Source organism: Gorilla gorilla, chromosome 3, assembly GCF_029281585.2.
Source record: "Gorilla gorilla gorilla isolate KB3781 chromosome 3, NHGRI_mGorGor1-v2.1_pri, whole genome shotgun sequence".
Taxonomy (NCBI): domain Eukaryota; kingdom Metazoa; phylum Chordata; class Mammalia; order Primates; family Hominidae; genus Gorilla; species Gorilla gorilla.
Genome location: NC_073227.2, coordinates 55,157,704 through 55,183,193, shown reverse-complemented (window position 1 = coordinate 55,183,193; position 25,490 = coordinate 55,157,704). Strand labels below are relative to the sequence as shown.

Below are 25,490 nucleotides of genomic sequence, written 5' to 3'. Positions count from 1 at the left end.
AGACAAATTTCTTCCATAAATCAATGTTTACACCAATCTTCCTAATTTTAGCCAAACTAAAAATTACAAATAGGGATGTTATTGTGATTTTAGGTCCATGTTCTGATACTTAATATGCATTATAGTGTTCTCTGTATATACTTACTGATTTTCTGACAGACAACTGAATCTTTTGTTAATAAAAGCACAATGATTACAAGAGAGAGATCAGGACTTACCCGCCCTCCCCACCAATTAATGCCTTGACTTTATGAAACTGAAGGTATATTTAGGAAATGTTCATCGAAATTCTATTTGTTAAAACACTTTGAGAGACATGCTCAGTGTCAGCGCAATATTATGGATGTATGCAGTATTTGAGAAGACGTTCAATTAAGCACTTTGGGGACCTTCTGGCAAAAGCTATATATAGGCCAGTTATGACCAGTTTTGAACATCACTTTATGTTTTCACTTGGTTAAGTATAGCATAGCCACGCATGGTACTCCTCCATGAGACAGATGAACAGAAGGACCATGTTCCAAAGAGAGCAGCAATCTGTTGCTGTTAGCTTTAAAGGATTCTTCCCCAGCACTTGAGAGCTGGGATTTGCAGGTCAACTTTTGATTACTTTTTCCATCCCTTGAAGTTAAATTTTTTTAAAAAAGGTTGATTACTGCCATTTATTGAACTCTTACTATTTTCTAGATGCTTTACATACAATTACATATAATATGAAAATCTTGTGAGGTAGTTTGTGTTATTAGCATCTTCAGATGAGGAAACTGAAGCACTAGGAGATTGAATATTTAAAGTTTCACAGGTAATAGGAAAAACTAGAGTTCAAGTATAGTTCTGAATGATTCCATCACTCTGCTTGATAATACACCGTACTAATTTTTTTACAACAAGGTGGGTGATCAGTGGATGGCTCTATATATCATATGTCAGGAAGTTTGGATGTTGACCTTTGGATTTGAGACTAAAACTAAATTCATTACTGCATGTGACTGATTGCATGTTAGCTGTGATCTTTAACTCCATGGTAGGGCTGTGGTGCAAACAATCTTACAAGAAGCAGTAGTCTTGGGTCCTATTAGAAATTTACTTGGAAGGAAAGAAAAGGACTAAGAGAAGGAAGGTCACCTTTTTCTGGGAGAACCAGAAGAATTTTCCAGTGGCCTTTTTGCCTGTGAATAATATTGTGAGGTGTATCCAGTAGCAACATTGAAGGATTTCAGTTAACTTTTGTGTTTGAAAGACTGTCCATTTTCATAAAAATACAGAGATGAGCATTGAGAAAATAACTACTTGGCAAAGGAAAACCAAAATAATATTTTTCTGAATGTCAGATGCAAGCAGAACATTCTTTGAGGCACAACAGAAATAAATAAAATTAAAGATACATTTATTGCCTATTTTAGAGGAGTGAAATCCAATATATTTGGCTGTGGGAAGGCCTGTTGCACTTAGGAGGTAATAAAAAGTGAAACACATAACCATGGTATAGCAAAGTAATCATTTTGTAGATAAAAAAGGGGACCCCTGAGCCCTGACCTGTTTTGCAGCTACTCCGCCTAAAAGATATAATATTCAAAAACCTTACATATGTGGCAGTCTCTGATCTCATTAACCCCTCCTTGAATGTGGACTCCTGAGGCTATAAAATTCAGGCATATTTCCGTGAAGGTTGAGGTGGACAGCCTGGGAGCCATGCCATCTGTATCACCAAGTTTTTCAGGTTGAGAAGCAAAGCTAAGGTAATGTAATCTCAGCTCAATACGATGTATCATTTTTCTCTGACTCTTGATCCTGGATTGGCTTCTGTAGTCTAACCCAGATCATGGGGCTACAACCACAGGTGTTAACAGGAAATCAATTAACTTGGAAAAAGGACTGAGCTGAGCAGGGCTTGACATTAGTTCAGTGTAGTGCTAAAAGAAGTCCTATCACTTGAGTGCATCTTTTAGAGTGAGGCAAAACAAGGTGAGATGGAGCAGCAAAGTTTTATTGTTTTTTGGGAGAATCCAATCATTTCCCCATCCGTCCGTTTATTCATTCATTCATTTCAACACAATATTACATGTTAGAAACATACCAGTTCTAAAGGGAATGGAGAAATGTATCAAATAGAGCCTTTGTCCTCGGTAATCTGGTAATATAGTTGAGACATAACACATACAAGAAAGTTCAAAGGTCATTGGGTGTTACGGTTATGAGATAACTAATGAATAAAACGTTGGCTGTTTTGGCAGACTGGCAGAGTTATAGACAGAAAAAATGATTTCCTTCAATGTTGTTCTGATGTCCATAAATGGAAACAAAAGAAGCAGATTATCAGAGTGACTAGGTGTGGCCACTAGCCTTTAGAGGTGGTAAAAGATTTTAATTTACAGTGGGAATCACTTTATAATAGCCAATCATGACATTCTGAGTGAACAGGACTCAAATGTAGATGAATTAGGAAGAGATCAAGAACTGGAGTAACAAAGTGAAGAACTTCCAGTTGAGGGCTTATGGAAGACTAACTGAGTGAAGAGATTAAAGTAATAAAGCAAGTAGTCCAAGTATGGACTTTCCAGCATGTTTTTGACATGAAAGAAGCTGGAGGTCAATGAAATTAAGTGGTCTATGGTATTATCTATTTGAATGTAGAAGCCACTGACCTCAACGCGGAATAGAATCAAAAAGCAAAACTGAGTTATGTGAGTTGTATAGGAAGGTAGCCATGAGTTCATGTGGATGTAAGGCAACACTAGCAGGGATTGAGAGGTGATATTGACAGATGTAGAAAGAGGGGAGTAATTTAATATCTTGGAATTAACAATTGGGAAGGAAAAGAAGGTATTTATATGACTTTCCATGTCAAGAGTTTGGTAGAATGTGGAAAGGTGGGAACTCCATGGAAGAAATGAATAAATAGGTCATGCTTTTAAAGGAGTAGCAGGTCACAGGTCCAGAAGACAGAAGGGTGCTGGCTATCTTAAATTAAGCATGGAAGTACCAAATATGAATCAAGAAAGGAGAACTAAGTTTAAAAATAAATGTGCTAAACCAGTAAATATGTATTTATATGAGTGATGGAATATATACATATATATATATATGCACACACACATACAGATAAGATGTTATATAATTAGTTCATATATATGTGGTGGAAAAGCTGATAATATATCATCTTATCTATCTATACCACTCTCTTAAATATTAGCAGTTCTCTCACCACTTCAGATACCCCTGAAATGCTTGTGGGTCATAGAGATGTCAGTGAAACATGACATTGCTATTACCTCACTCTTTAATATCTCATCATGTGTTTTTCTCCTTAAATGAAACACCCTACTGAATGAACTACAATCATCAATGTAACCTGAACTTTGACAAATAAGTTAATATACCTACCAGTAACAGTAGCATTGGTCTACTTGCAAGAATAATAAATACACAAGAAATCTGTAATTTTTATAGCTAAAGAAAGAGCCTGAATAAATGAATAAATAAACAATTGGCATATGGGAATCTTCAAATGTGGCTAAAAATTCTAGTTCCTTTGGAATTTATGTGTCTGGCTTGCTTTGTGTGTTGAGGTTTAGCTTGTAAAAGCACTATATAAAAATCTCTGAACTGTTATAATAGTCTTCTCTGTTATAACACTGACAAAGAGGCTCATTCTTAAGTATGTAATTAATTCTTTTTAACTATTAAAGCAACTTATTACCTTGCTTTAATTGCCATTATTTAGTCACCCTTTTTTTGTCTGATTTGAACTTTGTCAGCAGAGAGATTGTGGATGAGAAGAAGTAAGTTAACATTTTGCATCAACCTTGGTATTATGTACAAGGGGTAACAGAAAAACTCTGAGAGAAGGACCAGAATAATTATAACAAAATTCCACAATAAATCTATTCACTATGCTGTGGAATAAGATTTTATCTTCTGAGTCAAATAATATTCCCTATGCACATAAAAAGCAAAATCTCTTCTTTTCTAAATATCAAGGAAGATCTACCACTTGGTAAACATGAGATTCTCATGGATCATTTGCTCATCAATTAAAAAATAAAATAGTTTTTACTCTTTGGTTGAAAATCTGAATGTCATACCTTTTTTTCTGCAGTGTGAAACCATGAATCTCTACTGCATCATATTATCCTGAATTTAAAAGGCATCACATTAGTAGTAATCAATAGTATACCAGGTTTTCACTTCCTCCAAAATACCCAGAAATTTCTCTCATGATTTTCTGAGCGATCCCAGAAAATGACTCTCATGCTGTCAAGAACAAATCCTTTTAACCTCCAACAGGACAAGGTCACCCACTTTTGGGTACAAAGTTATCAGTGCCTCTAGCCATAGGATCTAAGCAAAAACAGGGGATCAGATTATGCCTTCTGTATTTCCAACATCTGTGTCTGTGTTAAGTTGCTGCTCTGGCTGGGGCCACAACACTGCACCATACTGCAGGAAAAGACTAGAACATTGGCCATCCAAACACAGTTGGATCCCTTAACTAAGTGTCATTGAGCAAGACATGAATATAGCCACTCCCTGCTAGAAGTCTGGGGCTGAATCTTCCAAACACCTGCTCCATTATGAGGTGATTACAACCCATGATGCTTGCAGGAAAATTCTCCTGGGGACGATGATTTAATGAGCAAAATTTAGCAAACACACAGATAAAACAAATGTCATTAAATCTTGCCTTTGAGGAAATAGTAATCAGAATGCTAATCATTACAACGATAGCAACTATTTATGAGCACAAATTATGCACCAGGTATGGTACTAAATGCTTTGCAATTATTTCTCATTATTGCCCTTACAACCCTATGTGATAGGCACTACTATTTTTGCCCTCTTATGGATGAGAAAAGTGAAAGAAGATTAAATAATTACATGAGCAAAGAGGTACTAAATGATGGAACCAGAATTAGAACTCAGGCATCCAACTCCAGTGTCTACATTCTTTGTCACTTCGCTCTATTGCCATCTGAAAGGACTTTGGTTTACATATAATTAACGTTTCCAAACAGATTAAAGAGTAAAAAGCATAAATAGAGTAATTAAAACTATTTAGGTGGTTGTAAAAACCCATTAAAGCATGTAAATTAAAAATATGGCAATTAAAATAAAAGTTCAAATGATGAGCCAACTGGAATAACGGATATAACTGAAGCCTGAACTAAAACAAACATTAAGTTGAAGAAATGCCTAGGATTCCATTCAAAAAAGGAAAAAGATATTATTAGAAATATTAAGAAACATAAATGAACTCATCCAGAAGCTCCAACATAAGACTAGTAGGAGCTATAAAAGGAAAGTATAGAGAAAATGGTGATAAGCCAATCTTTGGAGATATGATAGCTGAGATCTTACCAGAATTAATAAAGTATCTGAGTCTTTAATTTGAATACAGTATCCCAGAGTGCTGACAAGGCTTTTAAAAAAATCACCCAAAGCCCCATACCAAGGCACATTATAATGAAATCAAGTACAGGATCAATAATAGAGAGAACATTCTAAAATACAATAGAAAGAATGCATTTTTTTATTAGTGTTAATCTTAATTCAAAAGATAGTGAAAATGAACTGCCAAAGTTCTCTGTAAAAATATCTTAGAAAGTAGAATTCTACCACCTGTCAAACTTCATTCATTAATCCAAATCAAGTAAAGACATTTTCTGATGTATTAAATGAAATTATAACTGTGCTTGGCAGTAAATATCTTTGAAAACTCTTAGCTATTATTGCAACAGCTATTAACTCCCATTCAAAACTGTACAGGACTTAGTACTACATTTAGAAAGACCTTAGAAAGTACAAAATGAGATAAATATTTTAAAATGTAAGGAAATTTGGTAACAAATTTATAAATGTTAAGTTGATTCAAAGTTAATTTAAAAAGCATCCAAATAACTAAGTCTTTGGAGGTTTGCCTTCTCTTCAGCAGGAACAGTATCAGCAAATTATTACTTTCCGTTTCACAGGAAACTCAGTATTATTTTTGTCTTGTGATATGAATGCCTTGTGATATTTTTATTTTTAACATTAATGTTTTTTATGAGAAATATTTTTCTCATTGAAGCATATAACATTTTAATGTGTTGCCTCTGTCTTAATATGACTCATTACATTGAAGAATAAATATTTCCACCAAAGTAAGTCAATGGGAAACAGAGTGTGCACTGTAGAAATTTACTTTGGAGTAGACTTTTCTGGAATGATTCTCTTCCACTATGTGAATGGGATCTGTGATTATAAAAATATTTGAGCATCCTCTGTATCAGGGTGTTTCTTGTTGCAAAAGAAGTTTTAGACAGAAAAAAAAAAAAAAGATTGCGACTTGCGCCTGTGCTGCTGTGCTACTATTTTGTGTATCTGTTCAAAGAGATTGACATCCTCTTAATTTTTTTCTTTTTTGAGACTGGGTTTGGCTATGTTGCCCAGGCTAGTCTGGAACTCATGTGCTCAAGCAATCCTACTGCCTCAGCCTCCTAAATAGCATAATCTTATCTTAATGGATGAATATTAAAGTTCTAGCAATAGTAATTTGGAGTCTAGGCTTACTTGATTTCAATGCTAATTTTAATTTCACTAATAGAGTTAAGAAAGGGAAGAAAACCAGAAAATAGAGTCAAGGCACAGGTTAGTGAGCATTTGAGCATCTCTTCCCAAATTTGTCCTTACAGATGCTGAAGGTCAGGAGAGGAAGGTTTCTCCAGCACTATTTCAGATCCTGAAGTAATTGAGATAGGGTCCTATTTAGCACCATGCCTATCTAACTGAGCATTGTTGTCTACTTTCTTTAAAACATACTATATAGGAAAGTTATTTTGCTATTATTTTATTTTGTGTCTTCAAAGACATTGAAAGCAAGTAAAACATATACGTTGGTAAAAGTAAATGACTTAAAAGTATGGCCCATTTGGGTTGGTTCCAAGTCTTTGCTATGGTGAACAGTGCTGCAATAAACATAGGTGTGCATGTGTCTTCACAGTAGAATGATTTATAATCCTTTGGGTATATAACCAGTAATGGGATTGCTGGTTCAAATGGTTATTTCCGGTTCTAGATCCTTGAGGAATCGCCACACTGTCTTCCACAATGTTTGAACTATACCCATCAATGATAGACTGGATAAAGAAAATGTGGTATAAAAAGGATAGTTCATGTCCTTTGCAGGGACATGGATGAAGCTGGAAATCATCATTCTCGGCAAACTAACACAAGAACAGAAAACCAAGCATCACATATTCTCACTCATAAGTGGGAGTTGAACAATGAGAGCACATGGACACAGGGTGGGGAACATCACACACTGGGGCCTGTCAGGGGGTGAGGGGCTAGGGGAGAGATAACATTAGGAGAAATACCTAATATAGATGACGGGTTGATGGGTGCAGCAAACCACCATGGCACATGTATACCTAGGTAACAAACTTGCATGTTCTGCACATGTATCCCAGAACTTAAAGTATGTATAAAAAAAGTATGGCCCATTATTTTTGTAGCCAAGCTGTAATAACATGTTACATTTCTTGCCAATAAGGATGGAGATAAAAACAGAACATGAAATTGGAACCTGGAACAAAGCAACTCATTATACTGTATTTTCTCTACATTCAACCATAAATGCTACATTCAACCATCATTCCTAATTTTCTTAAGCTTCTTAGCAGGAAATAAAGTTCTTGGCATCTCATTTGGCATGTGTATTTCCAGATAAAAGAAAGAAAGAAGGCTGATCTTCAAAGACTCTTTATCTTTTCTAAAAATGGCATTCATCGTTGCCCTTTTTATATGGGGTGAATAAAAATGACTCTTTATATTTTCAGCACATACAGCTTCTTTGGTACAGAATTATCCTGTGACACAAAAGACCAAAGTACATAATACTTGAAAATAATGAGCAATAACAGTTTCCTCCACCAAGATAATGGCTTGATTCTTCTTTAGCTCCACTAATCCAATCACAAAAGTCTCAGCACACAGAAAAGAATGAAATTCCTCTTCATTGTCCCATTTGAACAAACCTGGAGAGATTCTAAGGGACAGGAGTGGATATCATCAAAGGTAATGCAAAGGATTCTATAAGGACCATAAGAGAACCTTCCATTTAATCTTGAAAGTAGCAGAACCTCCTCAGGAAGTGGAACAACACATTAAAGAGATAGACTCTTAACCCAGAGAGCAATTGCTAAGAATAGAAATAGTTCCCATTCATTGAGTGTTTATTAGATGACAGGCACTTTGCTACTCATTCCGAATGCATTTTCTCATTTAATGATCTCAATGAGTATGCCCCTTTGGTACTATGATGATCATATTGAAGAAACTGTGGCATACACAGGCAATTGTGCCCAAGGTCATATAACTGACATATTGGAAAGTTAGGTAATCATATCCAAAGACTGGCTTCCACCAACATCCATCCTTTTAATCTTAGTTCTATAGCAACATGGAGTTATAATATACATCCTAATCCATTTAATCAGCCTTACACTCGGAACCCAAATCCCTTTTTGCAGCATTCCAGACATATGCCTGTACTAGCCTAAACAGAGTTTAACAAACATTCCTAGTGATGGAGAGGTTGGAATGAGAGAAAAAACAAACAGAAACATGAAAAAAAAAACACTGTTCTTATTTCACACATAATAGTTCTCATAGGAATTTGAAAGATGGATATCATTACAGCCACTTTATAAGTGAGGAAACTGAGGCTCAGAGAAGTTGAGGAGTCAGTTTTAGGTCATTCTACCAAAAATAATGGAACTGGTTCTCATTTGATTCCAAAGCTGAAGTTCTTTCTTTTTTACCAGGTTACCTACCTCTGAAGAGACACTAGTAACAAGTCATTGGTTCCATTTTTGAATAGTTATGCAGCAAAATTTCTTTAGAGTGAACATTTTTCACATTAGGGTCACTAAGGTAAGCAAGTAGAACTAACATATTCTTTGAAGCTTCCACAAGTTTGTCATTGATCTTCTGCTGGAAGCAACACAGTGTAAGTCTAAGCTTTCTTTGAAATGATAGACTTTCAAATCTTTCAGGTGAGTTATATTTCTCTACTAGCTAGGCTCTTTTTCAGGCCCCTCTTCTCTAGTTCTGCCCACATTTACCCCCAGGTTTCTCGAATATTACTTAAAACTATAGTTATTTTATTCTTACATTATTTAACACAAGCAACTATATTCCACCTGATCTGTGGCTTTGAAGATAAAACGGTCTAAGAGAGACAGTCTTCAGTGCTTCGTTATCTCTGCTGCATATGGACAGAGTTCCAAGTCCTTTGCCATTTCAGTTGTGTTCTCAGTGGCCTCTGGATTGTCAATGATGTTCTTAAAATGTGTTATCCAGGACTGAGAAAACAGTACATGAGACCTGACCTTGTGCTCAACTTATATTTCTACTAAAATAGTGGTTGAGCCTGTAGGCCATGAGATCAGATGACTGGTTTCAAATTCAGGCTCAGTTATTTTCCAGCTATCTGATCTTAAGCAAGTTACTTGTTACTGCCTCAGTTTCTTCATTTTAGAAGGAATAAAATGTGACTGTCTATCTTAAGAAATCATTGCGATGATTATATGTTACCACCACATGGACCCATCTGTTCCAGTTTGTACTTGGAGCCTTTCCTTCTCTGCCATTATGAAGAATGAATGGTCCAAGGCTAAGCTTCCATTTTTGGCTCCTTTTGTTAATTCTGCCTTTTCTTCCTAACTCTAGATGTTGAAATACTTCTCCTTTTTCTTGACATTGGACCTCATCTCCATTTTATCTATGCTCTCTTCCTTGGTGAAATAATACAGTCACCAAGGTCATTATATACTAATTACTCCAAATCTAGATCTCCCTCTTAGACCTCAAACTTCTGCAACTGCCAATCAACCTCTCCACTTACACGTCTACAGACATTTCAAAAATAACATTTCCAAAACAGAGATCTTTAGTTTATCTCCAGACATATTTTGTCTACAGTTTTCCTCAAGTCTGTTCTTTCAGTTCCTTGGGTCAAAAACCTTATAAACATACTGACTACTCTATTTTTTTCACAACCCACATCTAAACTATGAGCAAATCAATCAGTGCACTAATTTCTACCTCTCTCAATAACTGTGTCCTTCTATAATGTGTTAATTATCTTTGTTTTAATAAATTCTAAATCATGCTTGCCTTAACCATTCTAGATGAAATACAATTCTCCTTACCTATCATACAGAAGTTGAATAGTTCTGTTTTCTAACTCTGCTCGTTCATAATACACCACCTGAACTAAGTAATGGGTATAATATACCCAAATACATTTGGACTCTTCAATATGGTCCTGTTGAGGAGGCACAAAAGAATTCATTTGTGTGCTCCCTTTGCTAATGGTATTTTCAACGTTCATTTAGAAATGCATCTATAGTTATTTTATGAACAATATAAGAAAAATTAGTTGTGTATAAGTTATGCACCTAATTTTTGATTAAAAATGTTATCCATTAATTTATTTTTCTACTCTTACTTATTTCCAATAACCACCTTCAGTGTAACAATTTGCTACCACCTTGAATATTTAAACAAGTGGCCAAGAGTTCAAAGGGAATTTCTACAGCAGGGTTGTGAACATATTTTAAGCGCAGCAGTACTGACAGACTAAGCATATAGCTTTCTGAGGGAAATATTGTGAAGAGACAACATTCATGTGTGTATCTGTAGGTTGGCCCACAGTGAAAAAGTATTATCCATAATACTGCACACATATTTCTCATATCTCAATGCACTTTATACTCTTAGGAGGAAATCCCCTACTCATGGGCTGTTGAAGAACCTTAATCATTAGAATTAATAATTTTCGTGCAAGCAGTTTTATTTTCATATAAGGTTCCAGTTTCATATAAGGGGTTAACTTTCTCCTTAAAATCTAGTAAACCTGACTACATAAAAGCCAAAGCCATCAGGGAGATAGTGTTAAGAGTAGACACTTTCTAAGTTGAGATTTAAAAATAAGTAAATAACCACTTACCATTTGCTTAATATGTGCTAACTATAGTGTGCATTGTAGGAAAAAGAAATACAAGGAACAGACTCTTTTAAAAAAGATTACAGGGCTGGGGTTGATGATTCACGCTTGTAATCCCAGCATCTGGGGAGGCCAAGGCAGAGGATTGCTTGAGGCCAGGAGTTTGAGACAAGCCTGAGCAACATAGGAAGACCTCATTTCTATTAGAAAGAAGAAAGAGAAGAAAGAAAGAAAGAAAGAAAGAAAGAAAGAAAGAAAGAAAGAAAGAAAGAAAGAGAAAGAAAGAAAGAGAGAGAGAGAGAGAAAAGAAAGAAAGATAAAGAAAGAAGAAAAGAGAGAGGAAAGAAGAAAGGAAGGAAAGAAGGGGAAGGAAGAGGAAGGAAGGAAGGAAGGAAACAAACAAGAGAGGGAGGGAAGGAGGAAGGAAAGAAGGGAGGGAGGGAAGGAGGGAGGGAGGAAGGAAGGAAGGAAGAAAGAAGGAAGAGAGAGGAAGGAAGGGAGGAAGGAAGGAATGACGAAAGGAAGGAAGAAAAGAAGAAGGAAGGAAGGAGGAAGGAAGGAAGGAAAGAAGGAAGGAAGGAAAGAAGGAAGGGAGGGAGGGAAGGGAGGGAAGGAGGGAGGGAGGAAGCCTATAGTGCAGGGCACTGACAACTGACAACTGAATATGTCAAACAGGAGCCTTTGAAATACCCTACCCAGCAAAAATCCTAAGAATGACACAAAAAGATTACAGATGCTCTGCAACTTGTGATGGCAATATGTCTCAATAAACCCATAGTAAGTGAAAAATACCTTGAGTTAAAAATGCATTTAAAATCCCCAATAAACCTATCATCAAGTAAAAAAAAATCATCTAAGTCAAACGATTGTAAGTTGGGGACCATCTTTAAACTATTTTTGAAGAGATCAGACTAATACATGTGAAACAATATCTAATTAAACATTTGATAATTTTATGCTATATGGTAAGATTTCCAATTTCTATAGAACTGTGAGGAGGGGGATCTACAAGAGTTGAAGTAGTTATAGAAGTTGGAAGATGAGCAGTGTACAGTTAAAAGGAAAATGAAAAATATTTATTGTTGAGTTAAAAAGAAACAAAGCAAAGCTGGGTGTGGTGGGTCACACCTGTAATCCCAACACTGCAAGGCCCAGGAGGGAGGGTTGCTTGAGGCCAGGCGTTTAAGCCACCTTGGGCAATATAGGAAGAACACATATCTACAAAAAATAAATGATGACACAAAAAATTAGCTGGGCATGTGCCTGTGGTGCCAGCTACTTGGAAGGCTGAGGCAGGCATATTGTTTAAGCCTGGGAGACTGAGGTTGCAGTGAGCCATGATTGCACCACTGAACTCCAGCTGGGCAACAGAGTGAAATACTGTTTCACTCTTTCAAAAAGCCAGAAAAGGGAACAAAAAAAACAAAAAAGGGAACAATTGAACAGAGACTTGGAATTAAAATTCTGATTAGTAATTAAGGAAAATGAAGGAAAAACAATAGTTGTGATATAAAGTTTCATGGTTAGGCAAAATGAGAGACTATGTTTGAGACTATGTAACAAGGGTAGATTTAATTGAGAAGTGTCAAGTCTGGAGAGGAATTTCATCTTGATGTGGTGGATAATGGAGAATCAATCTGTTTCTGAGCAGGACAGCAGTGTGATGAAATTGCGCTTTAGAAAAGCAAATCAGCTAACGATATGTAGGATACAACAGGAAGAAGAGAGAACGGGGCACAAGAACAGGTAGAAAACTCAAATAAACGAAGCATGAGTGAGGTCTTTGGGAACAATTTTTGGGCCTGAGGCACTTCTGAGCAAATGCAGCAGACATCACTTTTAAAATAACTTAGAATTTTGAGTTTTGTGATTTTTTAAAATCTGGAAGTGACTTGTAGATATCATGTCACATTAGGAGGCATTTAATGAATAATTCTAATTTTGTTATCAGTTTTCCATTTTTGTGCCATTAAGCCTTGTGTTTCGTGTCTTAAATATTTTCAGAAAATGTTGAGTAGTTGTCAGGCCCTATGTCTGTTGTGCTGGAAAATAAGATATTCTTGAACCAAAAGAAATGAAATTCCTTTGTCCTAGTGTTGTCCATACTTTAGTTGAAAAGGCAGAAACATGTAAATAACATATATATGGTGATAACACCTTAAGGGGCTCATTAATCCTCAGATTCCACTTAGTTACTGAAGTTTAATCATCTAAATATTCAAAGCAGATAGTTGTTTGTATTGTAGAACAAAAAATTTCTCTCTTCAATAATCCTTTGGTGTTTAAAAAGAACAAACAACTCTGCTTTAAGCAACTTTATACAACTTTATTTAAAAAGGGGTAAGAATTTGGGAATTTAATTAAAAAATAGAATTTACATGAATTTTTGTTATTGTTACTATCTTGAAATGGTTACGACTACTTTGCAAATAGAAGAAAATGGACCAGGCAGCTCTCTCAGCTCCAGTTCTTTGTGGTTTTGTTACAGGTGGGCTCTACCCTAATAGCTCTATTCCTGTCTTTATTAAAAAGAAGAAAAAAGATTTAGAAAAGATAAACCTGCACTTTGGGTGGCCGAGGCAGGTGGATCACCTGAGGTCAGGAGCTCAAGGCCAGCCTGGCCAACATGGTGAAACTCCGTCTCTACTAAAAACACAAAAATTAGCCGAGCATGGTGGCACATGCCTGTAATCCCAGCTACATGGGAGGCTGAGGTAGGATACTCGTTTGAACCTGGGAGGTGGAGGTTGCTGCGAGTTGAGACTGTGCCACTGCACTTCAGCCTGGACGACATAGGAAGACTCCATCTCAAAAAAAAAAAAAAAAAAAAAAAAGTTAAATATAAACTTGTCCTAGAAGATATAGAAATGCAAGGCCTACTTCATTAAACATAAAGCTGCTTATTTAGTAGAACTGCATGTGCTGGAAAGGCCAAAGCATGCTCTACTTAATGAGCAACACTCACAGTTTACAAGCAGGGGTAAGGAAAAAAAGAGTTATTTAGGCAAAGCCTATTTTCTTCTCAAAATGTGTTTTGTGAGTTGAAACACTCAGGAGGATGAGGCACTACTTCCTGTAAATATGGTACTTGTTGTTCCATTACTTTTTTAGGTGTAACAAAGCAATATTAAGCTTACTGTAAATATATCCTATTAACTTCAATCAGATTACTTAGATTGATATACAAAAATAAGCCAATATTTTTCTAAAAGCTCTAGCCTTAAAAATATGTTTATTGTATTTTAATGGTACTTATCATTCCTGAAAACCTCTGTGACATTCTGTTTTAGTGTAAAGTAAAGTACTGTTTCCAAAATGATGATGGGATGCTGCATAATCCATAAACAGCATGTTACATGGATACAAAATAGGACACCTCTATATCTAGAGTGTTATAATGCCATAACACTTGAAAATAAGAAATGACATACCAGGCTTATTATTATATTTGATATACAAACAACAGTGGAATTTTAGGCTTAAGAAACACTCTTTGATACATAAAATAGAAGTTGAATTGCAACCCAGCCAAATGGTGGCTTCTGGATGACTATTTCACAATCTGGGATACATACCATTGATTGAAGGAAACCTAGCTTTAATATCGTGCTCAAAAAGTTTATAAGGAAAACTTAGGGTTTTATTTTGATAATGATGATGTAAGCAACATGTGTTACATAGGCAATAGTATTATCTCAATTCTATAAATGAGGAACTATCATTGTAAATGGAACATGAATACAAATTTTTTAATTTTAATAAAATGCATTGCTTAGATGTATTTTAATGTATATTTAAAAATAATGATTTCCCATATAAAGAGCTAATGAAAGTTTTCTTTAAAAATATGTATGAATTTATAAATGTATACACATCAATACATACATAAATAGTAAACAAGTCAATATTTTTTAATGATGTGCTGTTGTGGCAAAAATCATGGAAGTGGTACTAAAATACTAAATTTGAAATGACGGTTTAATGAAATAAGATGAGAGTCCTGCAGAAGACTACTTGAAAAATTTCATAAATGGTTGTCAGAATCTGATACATCTTCTCAAGAAGTGGTGTCATTTCTAATAATATAACTAAGATGTAAAATTCATAACATTTCTGAGATATTTGTTTTTTCTTTTCTTTTTCCTTCCTTCCTTTTTTTCTTACATTCGTTATCTAAGTCTTTTCTTTTTTTTTGAGAATTGACATTTGATATTCTTCCACGAGACATACAATCAAGGTCAGGAATTTGGGGAGATGTAGCTCTTATTTTTTTGGTTACTGTTTGTATTTAATCTTCTGCATTAATTTAATTAGGAAGGTTTAATCACAGTGATACATCCACAAATAACATACTCACACAATAGCTGTAATAACTGCATAATTATTTCAGTTGCTCATTTAATATTTTACTTGGTTACAATGCCATATATACCAAAAAAATATCGTAATATCATTTAATTATAAAGTTTTCCATATACATAAATGAATAAAGAACATCAAAATAAAAACTTTGAGAGGCAAAAATAGCAGTTCTTTCACTGGAGAACATTTTGAATAGCTTTCTCTGTACTCCAGTGATGAAACTCTAAAATACAAGCCAACTAAACTGTGAGAGGAATATCAACACTGTGTCCTTTAGTGGGAATTGTAAAGTCTCCAGGCATTCTTTCTAATAAACTGAGTTACCTATTCTTTATGTACGGTCTGCTGTTCCTCTCTTCCATTTGAAATATCAGGTTTCTTTCTCTTAACAAGATGCGTTTGTCAATAACAGCCAAGCTTCCTCTGCAAATACTACATCAACTCTCATATTTATTTCCTGCAATCAACCGCACAGTATTTTTACCTAGCGTATCTCACAGTAAGCCTTGTGAGATCTGCCCAGGACTTTTGAATGTAATCATAATTGCTTCTCTACAGGGAAAATCTGTAGAAGAGAGAAACAATTTCTTTCACTGTGTATAATCAATACAGAGAGCTAATGTTAGATATTTAGGACCCCAAACTGCTTTAAAAATCAATAATGTGTGTGTGTGCGTGTGTGTGTGTGTAGTGGATCTGTATTATCAAGATAATTGCCCATATTTTTTACTTTGCTTTATCATGAAGACTAAGGCAAGATGAGATGATTCTCCAAGGAATAGTGAAAAACTCTGTCTTTCTTTTATATTCAGTAAGTGTAGCCATTGATTTTATTCTCACACACAATCCGTGGTCAGACACTGCCAAGAATATAAAAAAATTGATTCGAAATAGAGCCAGATAAACAAATATGGTAGAGGAGTTATCAAAATCCTCATCAAGCCACAGGTTTTTAGTTAACATTAGACTCATTTCTAAAATCTGAAGCAGAATGGCTTCTCTTTGTAATTTAGAATCATTAGTATGAATTAGAAAAGCCAAAAAAATTGTATACATTTTTTTAAAAGCTCACACACTTGGCAGAGCTACTCCCATTTAGGCTGTCTACCTTCTGCAGTTATTTTCATTTCTATAATGGTGAGCAGTGAAATCACCATACATAGACAACTGTCTTCCTAGAAATGATGTGCAGGGACAGTAAGATGCCTTATGCCAGGGCTAAGAGTGTAGACTCTGGAGTGAGAAGACTTGGGTTAAAAATGCTTTCAAGGCCGGGCACGGTGGCTCATGCCTGTAATTCCAGCACCTTGGGAGGTCAAGGCAGGGGGATCACCTGAGATTAAGAGTTCGAGACCAGCCTGGCTAAGATGATGAAACCCCGTTTCTACAAAAATACAAAAAATTAGGTGGGTGTGGTGGCACGTGCCTGTAATCCCAGCTACTCAGGAGGCTGAGGCAGGAGAATCGCTTGAACCCGGGAGGCAGAGGTTTCAGTGAGCCAAGATTGTGCCATTGCACTCCAGCTTGGGCAACAAGAGCAAAACCCAGTCTCAAAAAAAAAAAAAAATGCGTTCCACATTTATGGTGGCTTTGCAAAATCACTTTGTAAGGTACAGAGTGGTTGGCATAGTGTGCTACCTTTTAAACAAAGGAAGGTATAAGAATATGAGACAACAAAATACTAACCCTTGGTGGTCACATTTGGAAGATTTTAGGGAAAATAACTTGTTTAGAAAACTGCTAAATAAGAGGAAGCACTCAAGCATTTATCCTGCTTTCACTGTACAAACTCTACCTCAAGATAATCAAATAGTCAGTGAGTTCAGTCCTTTTTTAGAGAGTAGTATAGTTCATAAATAAAGAAGAGATGATAGAATATCTCCATTTTGCAAATGCTAAATAGGTTTAGAAAATTATTATCAGTTGCTATTATGGGTTGAATTGTGTCTCGTCAGATTCATATGTGGAAGTCCTAAACTTCCGTGACTTAGAATATGACCTTATTTGAAAATAGAGTCTTTAGAGGGGTAATCAAGTTGAAGTGAGGTCATTAGGGTGGGTCCTAATCCAATATGACTGGTGATGGCTGGTGTCCTTACAAAAGGGGGACATTTAAGTACAAATACACATAGAGGGAAGATTATGTGGAGACACAGGGGGAAGATGGCTATTTATGCACCAAAAAGAGAGGTCTGAAACAGACCTTCTCCTCAGAGCCCTCAAAATGAACCAACTCTGCCAACACCTTGATTTTTTATTTCTAGCTTCCAGAACTGTGAGACTATAAATTTCTATTGTTTAAGTTATCCAGTTTGTGGTACTTTGTTACAGCAGCCCCAGCGAAGTAATACAATTACATTAAAATTAATATAAGTGGATAGATCACGCTGTCAGTATATCTGAATCTGCTCGTCAATCTTCGTATCATCAAAGAAGACAGTCAGGCATTTTGGGTCCCTTCATAGAAGCATACTATACTGCCTATGAAGCAGTCTTGCCAAAACACAACCCTAAAAGCAGGTAATCTAAATCTGATCAAGTCTTAATATAGGAGATGGAGATAGAGAAAGACATTTACAATAAGGGAATATAATCACAAAAATGACATCATTTCTTCAAAAAATAATTTACAAGGGGGGCTAAAAAGGGAAGAGAAGAAACTGTAGAGTAAAAGAGATGTGAATGTTAACAATTTAGCAGCCAAATGCAATGTGTGTACTCTTTGGGACCTACTTTTAAAAAGTAAAGAAGTAACAAATTATGAGACAGTAAAATTTACTTTTGATCTCCCAGTGTTGGAATCTTTAGTATTAGCTTAATAGTAGTACATAGCTCATAGTGTTGTAGTAAAGATTACATACGACAATATAGGTGAGCATTAAGCATAGTGTCTGTTATATAATATATTTTCAATTACTTATTTACATGGGTTTTGGTTAAATTTCATGATACAATTGCCACCAATATTAGTTAAAATGATACTGTATGTACATCTTACTCTGTATATACTTGCAATGTATGCATAACAGACCTACATACACACTCAACAACACAAGTACAGAGACCTAATGTGGAGCAGTATTGGAATGGAAGGCTTTTCACTTCCCATCTTAGTCCATTTTGTGTTGCTATAACAGAATACCATGAACTGGGTAATTTATAATAAACAGAAATTTACTGGCTCCCAGTTCTGGAGGCTGAGCAATCCAAGATTCCCTAGGGAGCTGCATCTGGTAGGGCCTTCTTGCTGAATCATAGGATGGCAGAAGGGGAAATTGAGAGAGCAAGAAAGAGAGAAAGTGGGCACGGGAGACAAAACACATATGCTAGAGGGGGCACACCAACTCCCATGAAAAGCTTTAGTCCATTTGCAAGGATGGAGCCCTTATGACCTAGTCACCCCTTAAATATCTCTACTCTCCAAACTGTCACAATGGCAATTACATTTCCACATGAGTTTTGGAGTAAACAAACATTCAAACCACAGCATTCCTCATTCCACTAGCTGTTTGCACACATTCATTTTTAATTCCTCAAAACCACCTGGCCCTGGGCTCACATCTGGTTAAAGAAGAAGGAAGGATCACTGTGGAACTTTGAAAGAAAAGCAATTGTAGGGGCTAGGAGGAGAAGGCAAAAAATTTAAAAAGGCATTTTTTTTTCAAAGAGGTTAAATGCTCCACTAAATGTCTTCTCAGAATTAAATTCCTCCGCGCCTGCCATTTTCAGAGAAAGATAAACACAGTGTTTCAGCACCCACATGGCTAGGGCTTGGAGAGAATAAGTGTATGCAACCATCTGGATCATGTTTGGAGAAGAGGCAGAATACATCTGGTCATTAATAGTGATAATTGCTCTTTGGTTAAAAGCCATCATGTAGATATAGAAAATGTTGCAGCTGACAACTATTGTGAATCAGGTGACTGCATCCTACAATTTTTAATTTCATTTCTACAAACATTCATTGGGCATTTATTTGGTTTGAGAGAGAGGATACAAAGTTTAAGGAAATACAATTCACATTTTCAACAAATACACAATCCTGTACATCAGTGGAAAATGACTACAGAAAGATAAAACATTGTAAGAGAGTTATGAATTTCAATTTGTAAGATTAAATTGCAGTAGGGCATCAAATGAGAGAGAGTTTTCATCTGGTTAGGCAAATTGTGAAAGTTCTCATGGAGAAAGTGGAATTTGAGAGAGACTTTGAAGCAAAAGTAAGATGGGAAAAGGTGGTGGAGTGGGGGGAAAGAGTGGGGGCAGAGAAGGGAGGGCATCGGTAGGGCTGTAGGGTTACCAGGTAAAATACTGGTTTCCCAGTTATATTTGAATTTTAGAGAAATGACAAATAATTTTTGTAGTATAATTACCATTGAACAATGTAGGGATTAAGGGCTCTTACACCTCTCATGCAATCAAAAATCCATGTATAACTATGGACTCTCTCACAATGTAACTATTAATAACATACTGATAACACCTTACTAATAAAAAGACTTACTAATAATGTAAACAGCAACAAACACATAATTTACATTATAGGTCTTACTTTATTTTTACAATAAAGTAATCTAGAGAAAATAAAATGTCATTAAGAAAATCATAAGGAAGGGAAAATATATTTGCTATTTATTAAGTGAAAATGGATCATCATTAAGGTCTTCATCCTCATAGTCTTCACACTGAGTAGGCTGAGGAAGAGGAGGAAGAAGAAGGGTCCTTCTTGCTGTCTCAGGGGTGGCAGAAGTGGATGACAGGGAAGAGGTGGAAAGGGAGGTGGGAGAGGCAGGCACATTCAGTGTAACTTTTATTGAAAAAAAATCCTCCAATAAATGGACTTACGCAGTTCATCCCATGTTATTCCTGAGTCAACTGTATATTCCATGAAATATTTATGGGATAAAATATTTAAAACATACTTAGGTTTGAAATGCCTCAGATATGTTTACAGAAATAAGCAGAGGGTCTTAGATTTCTGAAAGAGGAACCATTTTTTTCTAGGAGAAATAAGATGGCAGTAATGAGAAAAATTGAGATAGGAAATGGGCCAGGAAGTGACAGATAGTGAGGATGTTAATTTAGATGGTAGAAGTGATTTGGAAATAGAGAAGATTGAGATAGAGGGGAATAGAAGCAACAGATTAAATCTCAGTGACAAAAGAGACGTGGAATTACAGTTGCCTTCAAGTTTATGTCTATTGAATGGGATAATGGTAATTTCATTAGCACTTGGGAAAGGAGGACGGCCCAGTTTTGAGAAAATCAAATGATATGAACTAGAGGTCATGTGAGGAGGAGCTGGCAGGCAATCCAAATACAGGTGCTCAGTGAGCAATTGGAAATTTTCGAAACTCAGTGGTTTGGGAGGTTAGATATTTAAAGCTGTTAAACTCAATAAACTGATCAAATCGTGAAGAATCCTTACAGTTCCCAATTAGTGGCAAAAGAGGAGTCAATAATGAAATAACAAAAAGACAGAAGAACAAGAATAATTTAAAAATTGGGCTGGGTCTTGGAAGTCCTGAAGTCAGAGTCAGTCATTATTCTGAAAGCATTCGGAGAAGTCAAGAGTAGAGATTGAGAACCAGTGATTGTTTTGGTAATTTTTGGCAGAGTTGTTATAGGAAAGTAGCATGGATGGGAACCATGTTGTTGGAGATAGGGGAGTAATGTGTAGTGAGGCAGTAGAAGAAACCAAAGCTGTGAGAAAACTGGTGCTCAAAGCAGAAACTGAAGAGAGGGAGTCAACAGAGAGGAAGGGCTGAAGAGGTAGATAAAATGGGGGAGCAAAGTCTGTAAAGAGTGTGTACCAAGAAGATTACATGCAGACATGGAGAGATTAGCCTTAGAAAAAAGAGAAAAATCCTCCTCCAAGTTAAGTGGAAGTAAGGGAGGAAAAACAGAAGAATTTTAAGTGACATAGACAGAGGTGATATTGTATAGTCTCCGCTTTTGAGTAAGAAAGGAAATGACATCATGTGTTCTGAAAAGACCAAGGTAAATGTCTCATGGCACATGGACTAAAGTTCTGGTCTCCTAACACAACTTACGGCACATCATGGACGTTCTTTATTTAGATTCCCCACCTAAATGGAGGAGGAATTACTAGAGGTTACTGGGTTACTCTTTTGTGTAATACGTTTTGTCACAGGAGGGTGACCTAAGGGCAAGAGGCACAAGGAATGAAGTCTCTCCCAAGGGCCGAATATCTGTTGCATAGTAGCCTGGTTCCTCTGGAAGTGCCAGTCCCTTACCAGACACCATTCTGTTATTTCACAGTGTTTACAGGACTATGTGCCATCCCTTTGGTGAAAAATCTGAATTGACATAGTTCACAAAAATAGACAACTGACTCTATTCTTCTGGCTTCATGTAAGTTAAGTTATAGTATCTCATATTGAGCTTACTGAGTTTGAATATAGCAACAAATTGATTTTGTTTGATGACATGCTGTTACAATTATGGAATACCTAGCCAAAGGCTTTCCAGTGTATTCAGAACATCTCATTGATCCCATGATTGCTAAAACCTAATCATTAATATATGGACCCATTGATGATGACTATGAGCTGGACTGATGGAAAGGAATAAGACAAGAAGTTTGATTCTCTTAATTACTCATGCCTAAAATAAATACAGCTATAAATATGCCAATATGTTATATGATAAGGATATTCTTATATGTGTGCTTAGGAGGTGACAACAGATATTCTTTAAAAGACTCTTACCTAGGAAAAATGCAGACTGTCATTTCTTAGACTAGGAAATGTTACATCAGGGGAATTAAAATGAACATGCCCTAATACATAGGATCACAGAAGCAATGGAATTTGGGTTTAGTAGGTGATATAGTTTGGCTCTGTGTCCTGCACCCAAATCTCATCTTGAATTGTAATCCAAATTGTAATCCCCAGGTGTCAAGGGAGGGCCCTGTGGGAGGTGATCGGATCATGGGGGTGATTTCCCCATGATGTTCTTGTGATAGTGAGTGAATTCTCATGAGACCTGTTTTTTTTGGTAAGTATGGGGTTCCTCCCCCTTGGTATTCTCTCTCCCACCTGCCACCATGTAAGACATGCCTGCTTCTTCTTCTGCTATGATTGTTAAGTTTCCTGACACCTCCCCAGCCATGCAGAACTGCGAGTCCATTAAACCTCTCTTGTTTGTAAATTACCTAGTCTTGGGTAGCATCTTTATAGCAATATGAAAACAGACTAATACAGTAGGAAATTTAGGAACAGTTTCATCCAATCACTTTTTTTTAAGGTTGGTGGATCTGAAGCCCAGGGAGGTGAAATGGCTTACTGAAGGGCATCAACTGGTTAGGCCACAAGTCTCTTGACTCAAAGTCCCAAGTGCATTCCACCAAAAAGTTTCTTTTTTTCTTTTTTCTTTAAAATTTTAGATTTAGGAGGTACATGTGCAGGTTTGTAACATGACTATATTGCATGATGCTGAGGTTTGGGCTTCTGTTAAACCCATCACCCAAATCATGAATATAGCACTCAATAGGTAGTTTTTCAACACTTGCCACACTCCCCTTCTCCCCACTCTTGGAGTACCCAGTATCTATTGTTTTCAGCTCTATGTCCACTGGCAAATTTCTACTCAGCTTCTGGAATATTATTCTCAGGGCCAAAATAGTGAGTGTGTGGCAGATAATAGGCACTCAATTAGTGTATTTTTAATTGAGCAACTTTATCTCTATTTTAATCACTGATACCCCTGGGAGTTAGAAAACTATCCTCAGTATGCAGTTTGCCCAGTACCTAATAAGGCTATAAAAGGCAAAACTACTTTAGAGAAATATAATTTAGGACTTACTATGTATTGTCATATTGATTAGTTCATAAGATTGTTCCAATAATGAGTAAGAGGGTATTAGCCCATTACTATACAACTGATATACTATACAACTGATAAAACTAAGTCTTAACAAATTTACATAATTTGTTCAAGGTCAAGAAGTCAGAAAATTGTGGAGTTTATGCCCAACCTTGGTCCTCTGACTCTAGATGTCATACTTTCTCTGCTATACCTTATGGCCTTTCCAGGTTATTGATAACATTTAGGGAAAGGAAAACCAAATCTGTGAGGGAAGAGGAAGTGGGAAAGACAGAGGAAGAGAAAGGGAAGCTATGAGAACTAGTGTGAGGCTCTTACAGAGAAAATTGGTGCCAGAAAAAAGAGTAGAGCATAGATGATAGACGAATGGTTTGTGTTTCTCTTTGGAAAGGTCATTGTCTGTTCACTAGACAACAAGCTACAAAGAACTGGGTTGGCTCCAAAGGGATTAAAGCAGTGGTGTACAACCTGAAAATAGGAGTTGACTTCTAAGTGCACTTGAATGGCAGTGGAGTGGGAAAAGCACAGGCATGGGAATCAGGATACACGGATTTTAGTCCCAGTTCTGCCATTATCTTATTATTCCCTTATATAAGGTACTTCTCCCTTTCCTGTGTCAGTTTTCCCAGTTGTAAAATGAAATGTATTCAACTTCATGATTCTCAAATATTTTCCTTCCTTTGTATTATTCCCACTGGTAGATGCTGGTAATAATTTGGGAAATGCCTGAGGTGAGACTCTGTAATCTGACAATGTAAACCATATTCTTTCTTGCAAAAAAAAATCTAGTTGCTCTTTTCTTTAACGAATCAACTTTTTATATATTCTTGACTAATCCATATACTTACACATGTCATGGTTGATTAGCCTATTAAATTGAGTCATGGAATTACTCTCCCAGAATACTTCAGAAGGGTAATTCATCCCTTTACACATTGGGCATGTATGATGGAAGTTACATTGGTAACAGAAAAATTACAATTGATTTATAGTATATGAACCATAACTAATAATTAACGACCAATCTTGGATTAGTAGGTTTTTGTTGTAGCTATCAATAGACTCAAGGGAACTGTTAGTTTATTTTACCATTTCTCCCAAAGACTTTTAACTCAGAGATTTTTAACTGAAGTTGAAAGTCCTTGGGGTACAGAAAGAGTGAAAAAATTTCAAAGATCATTTTGCCAAGAACAACTGATGTTATTTTACTGTGCAAATGAAGACCAAAGCTATCAACTAAATAACCAACCACTAGAAATTTCATCACAGATATATATTTTTTTCACTTGTATATTGTTTTGGGGCATTGGTGAATTTAAAGACATTAATTGTTTTATTTTGACCTGTAATTGGAGTTTCAGCTTAGTGTTCATGGTACATGGAAGGATTTCACGGGGCTTATGAACACTCTGAAACAACAGGAAAATTTGAGGCATATATGAGTTTGTGAATATATAGGTTTCATCTGTTTCTCAAAAGAATGACTAAAGGTGACACCAAAGAATAAAGAACCACCACGTTACATATCCTATAATAACAGGTTACAGTTCAGATATTTCCTTGGTAAAACTGGTAGTTAATTTTGATGTGTTGCCTATAATTTGTAAAAAGCCCTTAACTACATGAGGGTTAGTAATAGACCTTCATATGTATATGACACCCCATTTATATATTCAACTATATATTCTTGCTTCTCTCCCCTTTGCCCACTTCCGAAAGTTTAAAATGAAACAAAACAACAACAACATTAAAACATGCAACATAAAGCCATTTACCGGAGTCCATAGAGAACTGTTCCATCAGGATGCAGTCGAATCATTCGATTTTTCACTGTGACCCCATGCACAAATGATTTCTTGTCATTCAGAAAGTAGGTGTCTGGTACCCAGAGTTGGTCAGCTACCCTGTTGTCTAGGGTGAGGTTTAGTGGGATTCCAGAATAAGAAAGCCTTTTGTCTTTCCAAGACTGCTGGAAATACATGGTGAGTGTATAATCCTGTGAAATAAAGAAAGCAAAAAAAAAAAAAGAATTTTACTATCATTATCATCTAAGGTTTAATAACATGTAGGATGTCCTGTAAGAGATTACATTTGAATATATTAAAATTTGCACCTAGAGGCATAAGGTAACCAATAGGTTAAAAGTACTAGGGGCCTGGCACTGTGGATCATGTCTGTAATTCCAGCACTTTGGGAGGCCAAGGCAGGAGAATCCCTTGAGCCCAGGAGTTCAAGACCAGACTGCAGAACGTTACGAGACCTCATCTCTACCAAAAATAATTTTTTTAAA

At 36.1% G+C, this 25,490-nt stretch overlaps 1 protein-coding gene across 1 annotated transcript in view; it reads right to left on the bottom strand.

Annotated features, from left to right (window-relative positions):
• The window catches only part of GABRB1 (gamma-aminobutyric acid type A receptor subunit beta1), a 394,151-nt gene that overhangs the window by 250,708 nt on the left and 117,953 nt on the right, over window positions 1–25,490 (bottom strand). Inside the window, exon 4 of the mRNA XM_019025638.4 lies at window positions 24,976–25,196. Within this exon, the coding sequence (XP_018881183.1) occupies window positions 24,976–25,196 (221 nt within the window). The remainder of the gene's footprint in view (window positions 1–24,975; window positions 25,197–25,490) is intronic.